The following is a 14,433-nucleotide window of genomic DNA, read 5'->3' on the forward strand; positions in this document are numbered from 1 at the left end:
GCCCATCTAGGGATGTCCATTCAGGGGTGCCTATCTAGGGGTCCCCATTCAGGGGTGCCTATCTAGGGGTCCCCATTCAGGGCTGCCCATCTAGGGATGTCCATTCAGGGTGCCTATCTAGGGGTCCCCATTCAGGGGTGCCTATCTAGGGGTCCCCATTCAGGGCTGCCCATCTAGGGGTGTCCATCCTAAGGTGTTCATCCCAGGATGCTCATCCCAGGGCACTGGTCCAGGGCTGCCCACCCAGTGCTGCTCACCCGCGGCACCCCGGCCAGCGCACCCACCCGAGGATGCTCCTCCAGGGACACCCACCCCGGGACGCCCCAGGGACCGGGGGTGCCCCCCCGGAGACCCCCACCCCGGGCGCTGCCGTCGGGGCCCCGGTGGGGCTGCGGGAGGAGCCGGGCCCGGGGCCGCCTCCCCCCGTAGGAGGAGCCACTCGGGACCCGCGGCCGGGCAGGAGCCGCCGGCAGCGCCGGGCTCTCAAAACCGCCCGACAGCGGAGCCGCCGCCGGTGCCGCTCCCGGGGCAGCCGCCGGGGCTGGAGGCACGATGCGCCCCGGCAAGTGACGGCGGGGACTCGCTCCGGTGCCCAGGTAAGGGCGGACACGAAGGTGCGGGGGACACGAACGGACGTGCCGACCCTTCCGACGGGGCTCCGCAGCCGCCCGGTGCCCCCCGGTCCCTCGGGGATGGTGCGGGGGGTTCTGCCCCGACGGCAGCGAGACCCGGTCCCGGGGGGTTCTGCGACCTCCGAGCGGGGATACAGGGAGTGCTGGTGAAGAGTGGGATGGAGCCGGACCCTCCCGGGGTCCCGGGGATGTGGCTTCATCCCGATGGGATGCGGGAACCCGGGAGGACCTGAGCTGGGGTAGCATCGGGACCGGGCACTGGTGCCATCCCCGCCACGTCGGGGCTGGACGTGATGAAGGGGAAGGAGGCGATGAAGGGGAAGGAGGTGATGAAGAGGATGGAGATGATGAAGGGGATGGAGGTAATGAAGGACCTGCCCCAGCCCCAGACTTTTGTTCCTCTTCTCCCGATGGGGCAGCTCCTCAAGCACATCCCTATCCCCATCGAGGCATCCTCCGGGATGCAGCCAGCACTCAGCCAGAGCCCACCGGCTCCCCTATAGCCAAGCCACATCCTGCTGCATTCCCAGGCAGGATACAGTGCGGAGGACTCACGTAATTCCTAATTTCCATGGTCTCCTTGTCTGTCCTGCCCCTCTCCGGGATGAATTCCCAGCCCCAGCTGCTCATTTGGTTCCTGGCTCTTGTGCATCTTTCCTGCATCCTCCTCCTCATCCCTCTGTCCTGCTTCTGCTTTGGGTGGCTCTGTCCAGCGTCAAGGTCTGCATATGTGGGGCTGTGCAGGGCTTTGTCCTGAACCAACTGTCCTCCTTTGGGGGATCCAGACCCTCGGAAAGAAACCACTGGAGGGTTGAAACTGAGTTCCTGGTCCTACAGGAAAGGAGAAGGAACTGAACCCACTTGTTTTGGGATGGGAGCCTGGGACACAAAGGGGAAGCATCTGGTGCCAGATGGGCTGAGCCATCCCCACCTGAAAAGGAAGTTTTTGGCCACGACGGGCTTTTTCCTGCCATGGGTTTCTTGTGGTTCTTTCAGATGAGGAGGGATGTAGGGGAGTGGGTCTGGATGATCTTTACGGTCCCTTCCAACCCAAACCATTCCGTGATTCCATGAAGGATCCAAAATAACAGGGATGGAAAAGCTTCCCCTTCCCACTTCCAAAGCTCCTTGCTTGGGAAACTCCCGGAGTGACTCCATCAGGCAATTCCCTCTTTGTCCACTTTTCCCACCTTTTTAAAACATCAATATTCTGGAGAAAAGGAACAAAATCCCTGAAAATTCAAACCGGATTTCCAAAGAAGAAAACCTTCTGAAGCTCCATGGGAATACCTCGCTGTGAAGTGATGGGAATGGGGAGGACACTGGGCTCGGCTCTTCAACTGAGACCTGAACCCAGTGATTTGCTTCTGGGGTGGATTCTGCACCCAGATGGATGGGATGGGATGGGAGCTGCCGGCAGGGATGCTTGGGGATGGATCCTCTGGGATCCTTTGGGATCCATCCCCAAGGATGGAATGAACACGCCCCTCCGGCTGCCTTGGAGTGGATCTGCAGCTGTTTCAGGGCTGCTTTCACCATACAAAGCCCTGGGGATCCCAGAAGGAATTTGGACCAGCTCCATTCATCTCAAAGATGGTCCTTCACCACCTTCACCCACCAGCATCTCCCAGACCCCTATTGCTCCATCAGCCGGGGCTCCGTGGTCCTCCGGGGATTCACTGGCTGTGAGCAGCAATTAACACCCTAATCCAGCCTCAAGCCCCATCCCGCGTATTAGAAGTGGGATTTTCCACATGGAGTGGACAGGGGCCATGGAGCCAGGGCTTGGGCAGCACTTTCAGCAAAGCTGCTTAGATGTTAAGCTTTATTAAATGAGTCAGGCACGATGACAGGATTTGGGGGCTCATCATCATGAATCCAAAGCTGGTTTGTGTGGTGTGACTGCTCCTTACGGCGGAGCAAAGCGAAGGTTCAACCAAATGAGCTGGGGCACGAGCATCTCCAGAGGCTTCCCATCGCCCTGTTGCAACCCATAACGTGATAATCAGGGTTGAAGCCATGAGGGGAGGGATTAATGAGTGGGAATAACCCCAAAATTGAGTTGTTGGAAGCTCTGAGCCCTGGAAAAGAGCTTCTGGGCCCCAGGGGTGGCTTCAGTAGCTCCCCAAAGCGTTTGCCAGAAGTTACTGTAGGTGGATAAATGATGGATAAATAGGTTCTATAGCTACCATTAGTGGACAGAAAGGAGTTGGCATCTCTGGGAGATGATTCTGAGCTCAGTCCCTAGTGCCCCCAACACATTGGGTGACCCTTCTGCTGCAATTCCTTAACATCTCCTTGTCCTTCTGTTGCAGAGATCAGAGATGACCAAGACTTATGCCAAGCCCAAAGAGATGGCGGAGCTCGTGAGCACCCAACCCTGGATGGACGAAGCGTTGGGCTCCAAAGACGAGCTGAAGGCGGAGGACAACAGGCAAGGTCCTTTTGCTTTGATGTCTGGCTTGAATGAAGAGCACGACAGTATTGAGGAGGAAGAGGAGGAAGAGGATGATGGGGAAAAGCCGAAGAGGAGAGGACCAAAGAAGAAGAAGATGACCAAGGCGAGGCTGGAGCGGTTCAGGGCCCGGCGGGTGAAGGCCAATGCCCGGGAGCGCACACGGATGCACGGCCTCAACGATGCTCTTGACAACCTGAGGAGGGTGATGCCCTGTTACTCCAAGACCCAGAAGCTGTCCAAGATCGAGACCCTGAGGCTGGCAAGGAACTACATCTGGGCTCTGTCTGAGGTGCTCGAGACGGGGCAGACTCCCGAAGGGAAGAGCTTCGTGGAGATGCTCTGCAAGGGCTTGTCCCAGCCCACCAGTAACCTGGTGGCCGGGTGCCTGCAGCTGGGACCACAGACCTTGTTCCTGGAGAAGCATGAGGAGAAGTCCCCGGTGTGTGAATCAGCCATATCCAGCCACTCCTTCAGCTACCAGTCCCCGGGGCTCCCAAGCCCACCCTATGGGACCATGGAAACCCATCTGCTGCATTTAAAGCCCCCCACCTTCAAGAGCTTGGTGGATGCTTCCTTTGGAAACCATCCCTCTGACTGCACCACTCCCCCCTACGAGGGTCCCCTGACGCCACCCCTGAGCATCAGTGGGAACTTCTCCTTGAAGCAAGATGGGTCTCCAGACCTGGATAAATCCTACACCTTCATGGCCCACTACCCCTCAGTCAGCTTGACTGGAGCACATGGACATGCCTCCCACTTCCAAAACACGGTGTCCCGCTACGAGATCCCCGTAGACATGAGCTATGAGTCCTACCCGCACCACGTAGCTGGTCCTCAGCTCAATGCCATCTTCAACGAGTAGCAAAGCAGAGGTAGACCCAAACCTTTGATGCAGAGAGAAGTTCAGCATCATCGTGGAGCTGTTTCTAGAATGGACACAACCGGGATGTCACCGCTATGGGGTGAGAGACTTCTGAGCATCTCTGCAGGACGTGGCTGTGGAAGGTTCAGTGGTCCTCCTGTCCTATCCCAATAGGTCTGCCCTGGTGCCACTGTGATGATCTTCTCCTCCAGAGATGCTCCGGAAGGTGGCTTCACCCTGCAGGACTTGATGCACTCCAGCACTTGGGATCATTCATTGCCAAGACGTTACAGCTCCTTTTCCTCCCTCTTTGGGATGGTGGCGTGCGGGGACACCTCTGTCTCATATAGGTGGAGACAAGCCCCCCTGCTCCTTGGGACGACCGGTTCCCATCCCATATGCTCTGATGGGATCATGGTTTTCCCAGTCCAGGGAATGATCTGGACCACTTGCAGAAGACCAACACAGTTGCTCCTCCTTGAAGCTTCCCACCCAATGGAGAACCTTATGTTAGTTGCCACTGTACCATCCATGGTCAACACGGTCCAGCAGGCTCAGAGCTTCTCCATGATGGTCCCTCCATCACTGCCTCCTGGTGCTGAGCCCCAAACCTTGCTTGTGACCTACAACCAGCATGAGCTGCTCAGCACATGGATCTTGAAACCTCTTTATGGGACTCTTGATCATTCAGAGCACAAAGATCCTGGCTGGAAGAGGAGCTCTCATGGAACCCTTGCTCCTGATGAGGACCACGTCTGCTTATGGTTCGTAGCGTTCTCCATCCTGATCCGTGTCCCAAACACATCCTGCCAAAAGAAACGTGTCTCAATTTCCTGGTTCATTGATGATTTATCTGTGGGGGGGGTTCCATTTAGTTCCTTCCATCCTCCATGGAACATGGAACGCGCTAAACAGCCCCCTCCTTTCCCAGTTGGCTCCCAGGTGCTTAGTTGGCCTTAGCGTTGTGGAGATGTGTCCCTTTTGCAGTGCTCTTGCTCCAGGGTTATTTATTAGCCATTATTTATTTAATTTATTCTCTTCCTGCCCATTTTCTGGGGGTGAAACCGAGAATTTCACCAACTTTAACGTCAAATTCCATCTTTAGGATGGTCGTTTGTTGGATGTGGGAGGCCAGCAGCTCCCAACTCATCCCTTGTATTCCTAGATGAGCAATAACTTCCAAAGCCTATGCAACTATTTTTGTCTCCAAGAAATCCCAGGCACCTATTTTTGATGTCCCCATTGGCCCGGTGGCCAAAGCTCCCTGGTTTTGTATAGAGTTGGGAATTCTGAGATGATCCAAGCTCTGGAATTCCCTGCCCGGCCCCTGGGTCCCCTCCGGGACCTTCTTCCCTTTTGTACTGAGAGCAAATGTTTATCCTTTTGTAAAGAAAGCAGATTTGGGGGTTTTAGGTCAAATAAAGTCGTGGTCTTGTTTCAAGCAGCGTCGTCCCTGGGTTGTTGTCTCCTTGTCCGGGGTCTTCAGCGTGGTGGTGGTGAGGGGCTTCCTGGGGAGACCAGAGCATCCGAACCCCAAATTGTGGGGTCAATCTGGGCTCCCTGACCTCGGGGCTGGGCTCCATGGGCTGCTGGTTGCTAGTGCTGGCCATGGGACATAGAGAGAAGGTCTCCAGAGCCATGGGGAGATGGTGGGGTTGGTTGTGGGGCAATGTGGGTGCATTTAACATGGAGCTGCTGCTGGCTCTGCCTGTCTTGTCCTGGCGTTCACGGGATGCACGTCACGAACATGTGCTCACACGCATGTAGAGGCACATGCAAACATGCACAGACACACACATGTGCACCTACACGGCTGTGGCCATACATGCACATGCAAACATCACCTGCACATGGCACAGACACGTGTGGGCAGCTCTTTGCACGTGTGCACGCTGACACGCCATGCACATACATGACGATGCATCGTCCTGGCCAGGTCTGCGTGTGCACACACACTCTTGTGAGCAGTGCTGACATGGATGGGGAGATGTGCACATGCCAGCACATGCTCACACACACATGTCAGCTCTGAAGAGGCACTGGGACACATCCTGCCTGCTCCATGAACGGCACCATCATGCCCATGCAGGGGACACGTGTGTCCTGGCTTCATCCCACCCAAGCCATCACCCTACCATGACCTGGCCCCTACAGCCCCCCAGGTCCTCCACTCCCCAAAACAGCTCCTGGCTGCTGTCAAGGTGTCTTCTCCCCATGGCCCCTCTCATGGGGACCCCCTGCTCAATGTGTCCTTGTGCCATGAGCTGCGTCTGGCTCCTGGGGGGCTTTTGGTAGGTCTTGGGGGGCACCCACTCCCACTGCCACGGGCTGGGAGATGCTGCAGCTTCGAGCAGGGATGGGGCTGAGCTGCACAAGGGGCAGGACCTGGGCAAGAGGGTGCTGAGGAGAGACCTTGAGTGTCCAACAAGCAGGTGGGGAGAGGATGGTTTGGGGAGCGGGAGGGGGATGCACCTACGTGGGGATGCACCTATGTGGAGATGAACCTCCATGGGGATGCATCTCCATGGGGATGCATCTACAAGGGGATGCACATCCATGGGGATGCACCTCCATGGGGATGCGCCTAAATGGGGGTGCGTCTACATGGGGATGCACCTAAATGGAGATGCACCTACATGGAGATGAACCTCCATGGGGATGCACCACCATGGGGATGCATCTACATGGGGATGCGTCTCCATGGGGATTCACCTCCATGGGGATTCACCTATGTGAAGATGCACCTAAATGGGGATGCACCTACATGGGGATGCACCTACATGGGGGTGCACCTACATGGGGATGCACCTAAACGGGGATGCACCTACATGGGGATGCACCACCATGGGGATGCATCTACATGGGGATGCGCCTCCATGGGGATTCACCTCCATGGGGATTCACCTATGTGAAGATGCACCTAAATGGGGATGCACCTACAGGGGGATGCACCTATATGGGGATGCACCTACAGGGGGATGCACCTAAATGGGGATGCACCTACATGGGGATGCACCTAAATGGGGATTCACCTCCATGGGGATTCACCTATGTGAAGATGCACCTACATGCGGATGCACCTAAATGGGGATGCACCTAAATGGGGATGCACCTCCATGGGGATAAACTTCCCTGGGGAAGCCCCTTCCTGGGGCTGCACCCACGTGGGGCTGCACCCACATGAGGATGGGCCCTGCCCTGCCCCGCTCTGCACCATGGGCTGGGGGTTACTGCAGCCTGTGGAAGTGGGAAGACCCTTCCCACCACATCCACCTCCATGCACGCACCCCCCAAAACCACTCCAGCACTTCCACACATCAGGCGTGGGCACACATGGGGTCTGTGCTGACACCCACAGTGTATCACACCCTGGCCACGCACCCAGGGCAGCGGGACCCACGGTGATGCTCTGGGTGCAGTGGGACAAGGACAGCGGCTGCTGCCCGCTGGTGCTGGGGCTCCAGCTGTGCCCTGGCCCTTCTCCTCCTGGGCAGTGGCCAAACCCTGCTCGGTGCCAGGTCCCCGGGGCCTGTGTGTGCCCAACAGCCGGGAATTGCCTCTTCCAGCAGCTCCAGCCTGTGCCAAGAGAGCCGGGAGCCGCAGGGGCGCGCACGGGCACAGCTGGCGAGGGAATGCCCCGGTGTGGGGCCGTCAGGAGCTCCATGTGGACGAAATCCCACGTGTCTCCGCAGGACACGGAGGCCTGGAGCTGCGGGGATGGGCGAGGGGCTGGGGACCGGCGCGCTCGGTGCCCCGTGGAAGCAAGCAGGTTGGAAAAGAGGTTGAAGCTCATCAAATCCAACCGTTCGCCAGCACTGCCAAGGCCACCACTAAGCTGTGGCATCTCTGAGGCTTCCAGACCGGGAAACACAGTGGGAATGGGGGAGAAGGATGAAGTACCACATGTGGCATCCTCCAAATAGAGCCCATGGTCCTTCCTCACCTCTCTATATAGGGCCTATATATGTGCTCCTGAGCACTGGCACAGCTTTGGATGGGGCAGGTCCATCTTCTACCCTACACCTTGGTGGGTCCCCCACCACCCTTCTGGACAGGGAGAGGCTGGGATAGGTCCCATAACCAGAAGGGAATGGGACTGGGAATGTCTGGATGCTGGGAAGGGCACCACTGCTTCTCACCAGCCCTAGTGAGGATCCACATTGAGCTATGGATGGATGAGGAGGTGCCCTACAAGTGGGGTCCATCAGCTGCACTTATGTAGCCCTAATGACCAATTAACACTCCCTTGTTAAAACCTGCCCCTTCCCTTACTATTGCATTGCTGAGGTTGGAGGATGCTCTTTCTGCTGGGAGAAGGGGTTAAGGAGGCTGGAGGTGCTGTTGGGAACCTCTATGGTCAATCGTCTCCTCATGCTTCATCATCTCCAGTTGCTGGGTGAGCACTGATTTGGGATGCAGAGACAGCTCCAGATGCATCTTGGACTTCTAAACCACAGTTGGGAACAACAGAGGCAGCTCCAGACACATCCTGAGCTACTAAAGCTTTGCTTTAAATCCCCCAGGGTCTCCATGTGGGTCTATATGGAGGTCAGATGGGATGGCAGAGCCAGCCCCATCCTTGGGGAGCCAGCCAAAAACCAGGACCCCTTTTTTAAGGATATAGGAAGGAAGAAGCCACTGGGGAACATGCAAGGAGAAGGGCGACCATCAAAGCTGAAAGAGCCAGGTGAGACCAACCTCCTACACCATCCTTCTCTGTGCAAGGTGTAGAAGACCCCAAGAGAGGGATGCTTCATCCCACATGAAGCATTCCCATGGCAGAGATTGGGGTGTCCAGCACCAGTTTGTCCATGGAGGACCTTGCATTGGGAAAGCTGCAGTTGGGAGCAGCTCTTCCCTGTGAGCCTCCGAGATGCCCTGGTTTCCAGAGCCGGGAAGGGGGGTGGTGTCCAGAGCTCTGGAATTGCTGAGCCTGGTTAAACCCCGGATTTAGAGCTGTAATTCTGATATTGTTGGTAATCTCATAACCCCGAGAGCCGCTGAGCTCCGAAACGTGCCCAGCTCGGGAACCCACCGGCCTTTTCCCACTAAGCCGCAGTGTCAGGCTGTTCATTCCCGACTTAATCGTCTTTGTCCACTGGGGAACATCAGATTTTGGCAAGGAACTTCCTGGCTGTTCGTGTGGTCCCGTGGGAGAGGAGCCGAGTGTGGTCCCGATGGGATCAATGTGGTGGCACCGTGCTTGATGCCCTGGGATGGGCCAGGATGCAGCTTGTCTGCATCAAGGGTTAAACTGGGCTTGTGCAAAGCTCACACTATGGGGCAACCAAGGCATCATCTGCACGTCTGCAGCCTTCAGGACCAGCTTCTTCTCTCCATGAGTCCAAGCTGTTGCTCCTGGACATGGATGTGCAGGTGGGTAACTCCTATGGATGGAGTGTCCCCATCTCTGCAGCATCCAGCATCTTCCAGTGCATCCACCCAGCATCCCACCAAGCTTTGGGCAATACTGCAGCACTGGAGATGGATCCTAAAGGGGCTGCAAGATGCCACCATAGCTGGGTGTGCAGGGAGTTAGGGTGGACCATGGGCTCCATTCAGAGGATTCATCCTTCTCCCTCAATCCCACTGTTTGTCCTGGTCTGGAAGCCTCAGAGATCACGTTTGGCTCATGTGGGATGTTCCTGAGATGTCCCTTGGATGGATCCTGGTGCTCCAGCAGAGGGGATGGAAAATCCTGGGCCACCAGCAGAGCTTGTGGGGATGCAGATGCTCATCCCGGAGCTATGGGCAGGGACAGGCAGCCCGGGGAATCTGGATGGCACTGGGAATGTCGTCACCCCCTTCCCCGGCTGGAAGGGGAGACGGCAGCAGTGATCGGCCACCGCAGACACGCACACCCCGAGGTCTGGGGGGGGTTTATCTCTTCTAATACAAGTTCAGGGACCTCCCAGCTTAATCCCCATCAGATAAACCAACAGCGGAGAGATTTGGAGCTATTGACGGAGTCTTGCTGCCGGGGCGAGATTAGAGCTCGGCTTAACAGCGCGGCTGGAGGGCTTGAGGGTGCTTTAATCAGAATTTGTACAGGAATAATCCCATCTTTAAACTCATCCCTTGGCCAATCCCTCCCCAACCGTAATCAGGCAGGAGCCCATCGGATGAAGAGGCCTCCGGGGGTTGTTTCCAGCCCAAATGGTCCCGGAGATGTGAGCCAAGGGCTGGATTGGGCCGTGTGCCCACAGGATGCTCAAGCCAGCAGCAGCGCTTGGGGGTACCTGGATGCTGGGGGACACTGAGATGTCACCCTGAGGCAGGGGACGGGCACTGAAAGGCAAAAGGGGCCCAGGATAAGCCCAGCCCTGAGGACTGGCCCAAATTAGGAGCAATTCCCGCCCCTAAAGGGTGATCCAGCTTGGAACAGGCTTCCCAAAGGAAGCAGTGGAAGTGGTGGAAGCATCCTGGAAGTGTTCACACCCCGTGTAGCCGATGCCCTCAGTGCCATGGGTTAGTGGTGGCCTTGGCAGTGCTGGGGAACGGTTGGACTTGATGGTCTTAAAGGTCTCTTCCAACCTGGTTGATTCCATGATTCTAAACTGGGGGCTCTGCCCAGCTCCTGCAGCCCCCGCTGTGATCCGGATGGATCCCAGCAGCAGCACTGGGCTGTTGGAGGATGGATCCCAGCAGCAGCCCTGCGTGAACCCACAAACACAAACCACCGCAGGCCTGACCCCCGGCGCCCCCCGGGAGCATCGCTGGCAGCTGGGCTGGGATCCAGCCCGGAGCAGAGGTTAATGAGCCAGCGGGGCCGGGAGCCGCGGCGGCAGCGGCCGTTATTCCATATGGACGCGGTGGCGGGGGGGGATCGGTACGTGCCAGCGTCCTGCCTCACGTTTGGGGGTCCTGAGCCCCCTTTCTTGTGCTGCCACAAGTCACACGAGATACAGGGTTAGGTCATTGATGCCCCAATCTAGAGCTGGTCCCCTCCCGCATCCCTCTCTGCATCCTTCCCGCATCCCTTCAGCATCCCTTCCTGCATCCTTCCCGCATCCCTCTCTGCATCCTCCCCACATCCCTTCAGCATCCCTTCCTGCATCCTTCCCGCATCCCTCTCTGCATCCTCCCCACATCCCTTCCTGCATCCCCTCCTGCATCCCTCCCGCATCCTTCCCGCATCCCTTCAGCATCCCTCCCACATCCCTTCCTGCATCCTTCCCTCATCCCTCCAGCATCCCAGGAATGCTCTTGTATCACCAAATCAATACCACGGGGGAAACCCAGGACCCCATCGTGTCACCTAGAGGGGTCCAGCACCCCACAGCGCATCGTGAGGACCACTGCCTGCACTGTGCCAGCGGTGTGGGGCTGGGGCTAGACCGCAGCTGGGTCCGGCCGTTGTGCCGAGGTCGTGGCCGTTGCTCCCGAGCTCCGGCTGATGGCCAGGAAGCCGCTGGGCCCCTTCCACACCTCTCTGCTGCTGCCCATGGGGACGCGGAGCAGCCAACTGTTCCCCGCCGAGGCTGGCGCAGGCTAATCCAATCCATCAGGGGGGTAATGAGCTATGAAAGTGTGGATTCAATTAAGGGGGATTGCGACGGAGGCAGAGCCAGACGGAGAAAGGAGCCGCTTCCCTCTGAAAGGGTCCATCTGTGCCGCCGGGTCCCCTCTTTGTGCTCCCTCAAAGAGCCGGAGCAGCACAAAAGCGGCTGCATCCCGCTGCGTGATGCACGAGCCCGGCGGCCCCGGGGGGAAACTGAGGCACGGCATGGGCCTTACAGCACCCATGGCAGGGTTTGGGGCTCGGAGCCATCAGTGCTGGCTGCAGAGCTCGTTTGCAGGTGATTTAGCTTGTGATCCAGGTGGAGATCATGGAATCGATGAGGTTGGAAAAGATCTTTAAGATCATCAAGCGCAACCGTTAAACGGTCCCATCCCGCCAGCTCAGACATGGGATCACGGTGGATAAAACAGGGTTTGTGGCATGTTCCCCTCTGCATCCTCATCCTCTTAGCAAAGGTATAGCTGGGTTTCTCCTACCAGATGTGGCCGGAGTCCCATCGGGGTAGTTAGTGCCATATCGTTTACGGAGGGGATTAGAGCCTCCACTCGGAGCCACGCTCCCCAAGGCCTCTCGGATTAGGGTCTAATGCAGCAGGCTTTGCCTTCTGGGGGCTCCGATGGAGCTGTGACCCTCTTCATCCTCCCTTTGCAGATGCTCTAATGATGCTGGTACCCAGGGCCTGGGCTGTGCCAGGGTGAAACCTGGAGGGATCCCTTCAGAAAACTCAGCTATTTCCAAGGGTGAGACCCAGTGGATGAACTGGGATAAGGAGCTGCATCCCACTTGCATCCCTTCAGCATCCCTTCAGCATCCCTCCCGCACCCCTCCAGCACCCCTCCAGCACCCCTCCAGCATCCCTCCAGCATCCCTTCAGCATCCCTCCTGCACCCCTTCAGCATCCCTCTTGCACCCCTTCAGCATCCCTCTTGCACCCCTTCGGCATCCCTCTTGCACCCCTTCGGCATCCCTCCCGCATCCCTCTTGCACCCCTTCAGCATCCCTCCCGCATCCCTCCTGCATTCCTCTTGCATCCCTTCAGCACCCCTTCAGCATCCCTTCAGCATCCCTCTTGCATCCCTTCAGCCTCCCTCCTGCATCCCTCCTGGTGAGGGTGGAGGATGCACCTACCACAGACCCTGATCTCCTTATGATGGGCCCCAGGGAGAGGCCACCTCTGGGGCAGAGAATTCCTCTGCTTGGGACCCTGAATTTTCAGCACCCATCCTTTAAAACATGGGGGAACCTCTCCTTGGGGGTGATGGGTGATGAGAAGCTCTGGACCTCCCCTGCATCCAGCTCTGGGGCATCAGCACAAGAGAGACGTGGAGCTGCTGGAGCGAGGCCAGAGGAGGCCCTGGAGCTGCTGCGAGGGCTGGAGCAGCTCTGCTATGGAGCCAGGCTGAGAGAGCTGGGCTGGGGCAGCCTGGAGAAGAGAAGGCTCCTGAAGGGGAGACCTTAGAGCAGCTCCAGTGCCTAAAGGGGCTCCAGGAAACCTGGAGAGGGGCTTTGGACAAGGGATGGAGGGACAGGCCAAGGGGAATGGCTTTAACCTGCCAGAGGGGAGATTGAGATGAGCTCTGAGGCAGAAGCTCTTCCCTGTGAGGGTGCTGAGGCGCTGGCACATATCGGGGGGACACAAGGGGACATCAGGCCAGCTTGGGGGGAGCTCAGGGCATACCCCAACCTTCCCTCCACCCAATGAATAGGGGGCAACATCCCTATGAGCCCCCCCCATAGCTCAGCTGTGACAAAGGCCCCCAGGCAGCCCCATGGAGGGAGGACCAGGGATGAGCATCCCTTTCCGGAGCTCCCCAATGGGGCTGCGCTCAGGTGGGGGATGCGATGGCACAACGTGTCCCTGTGTCCCCCCCCTCGAGAGCCGGCGTTGTCCCCATCAGACACAGAGCTGGGGGGCCCCGGAGGCCCCGAGCTGGCAGCAGATGGCTGGAGGCAGCTTGCTGACACCTGCCCCTCCTCTCCACCCCTCTCCTTGCCCTTCCCTTTCTTCTCCGCTCGTTTTGTTCCCATTCCCAACGCTCCGGGTGGAAGCGGAGGGTCCCGACGTGCTGCCCCCCTTGGCCAAAGGGAGCCTGTCCTGGGAGTGGGATCCTAGGATCCGGAGGGATGCGCTGGCCACAGGGAGGACCAGGAGGCTGTTCGGATGAGGGTGATGCTGTGGAGGATGCTGCAGTGTCTCTGCAAGGGATTTGGGGTATTTGGGGTACAGGGAGCCCCACTGGTGGTGATTCCTCTGCTCTGCTCCTGCTGGATGACCTGGAGCCTCCTGGCCATGGCAGGCAGCTCCCTTGTGTCCTACAGCCCAAACTGATGCAGGGAGAGGGTCCATTGGAGCAGCAGCAATGGGCCCACCTCGGTCCTCCTTGCTCCCACAGCGGGATTCCTTTGGGATGCAAAGTGCAGGGCAGCTCCCCAGCATCCCCTGAGCATCTCCAGGTGTTCCCAGAGCTACACCCATCACCACAGCAGCATCCCAGGACCTCTGTGAGGTTTTATCTCCATTCATCCCAGGAACGGGAGTAGGAAAAGCATCTTCCCAACCGGCAGTGACAGTGGGGCGCGGGGGAGCTGTGGGCATCACTGTGATGATTTGGGACACCGGAGTCCTTCCAGGCAGAGAGGTTTGGCACCAAGGATGCTGGGAATGATGCGGGCAGGAATGGGAATGGGCTGAGGGATGCAGGACCAGGAGGAGGACATGGGTCCTGTGCCAGTGCAGCCCCGCAGGCAGCAGCAACCACCCGCTGCCTCTTGCTGGCCCTGCTGCTGATGGGCTGCAGCGAGGATGAAGGCACCTGGAGCATCCTCATCCCGCAGCTCTGTGCAGAGCACCCCAGCATGAGAGCACCTACCAGCAAGCACAAGCCCCCCAGCTTAACCCCCCCCCAGCTCCTGGGCATGGGAGAGGAGCAATGCTCCTGCTGTGGGACAGGACCTGACC

At 58.2% G+C, this 14,433-nt stretch overlaps 1 protein-coding gene across 1 annotated transcript; it reads left to right on the forward strand.

The window, feature by feature from the left end:
* The first annotated feature begins 498 nt into the window (after positions 1-498).
* On the forward strand, positions 499-5,393 carry NEUROD4 (neuronal differentiation 4). Its single transcript, XM_030510486.1, has 2 exons — positions 499-596; positions 2,948-5,393. The coding sequence occupies exon 2, from the start codon at positions 2,957-2,959 to the stop codon at positions 3,950-3,952; it is 996 nt and encodes a 331-aa protein (XP_030366346.1). The 5' UTR covers positions 499-596; positions 2,948-2,956; the 3' UTR covers positions 3,953-5,393.
* Positions 5,394-14,433: the final 9,040 nt, after the last annotated feature.

Source organism: Strigops habroptila, chromosome 23 (genome assembly GCF_004027225.2).
Source record: "Strigops habroptila isolate Jane chromosome 23, bStrHab1.2.pri, whole genome shotgun sequence".
Classification (NCBI taxonomy): Eukaryota; Metazoa; Chordata; class Aves; order Psittaciformes; family Psittacidae; genus Strigops; species Strigops habroptila.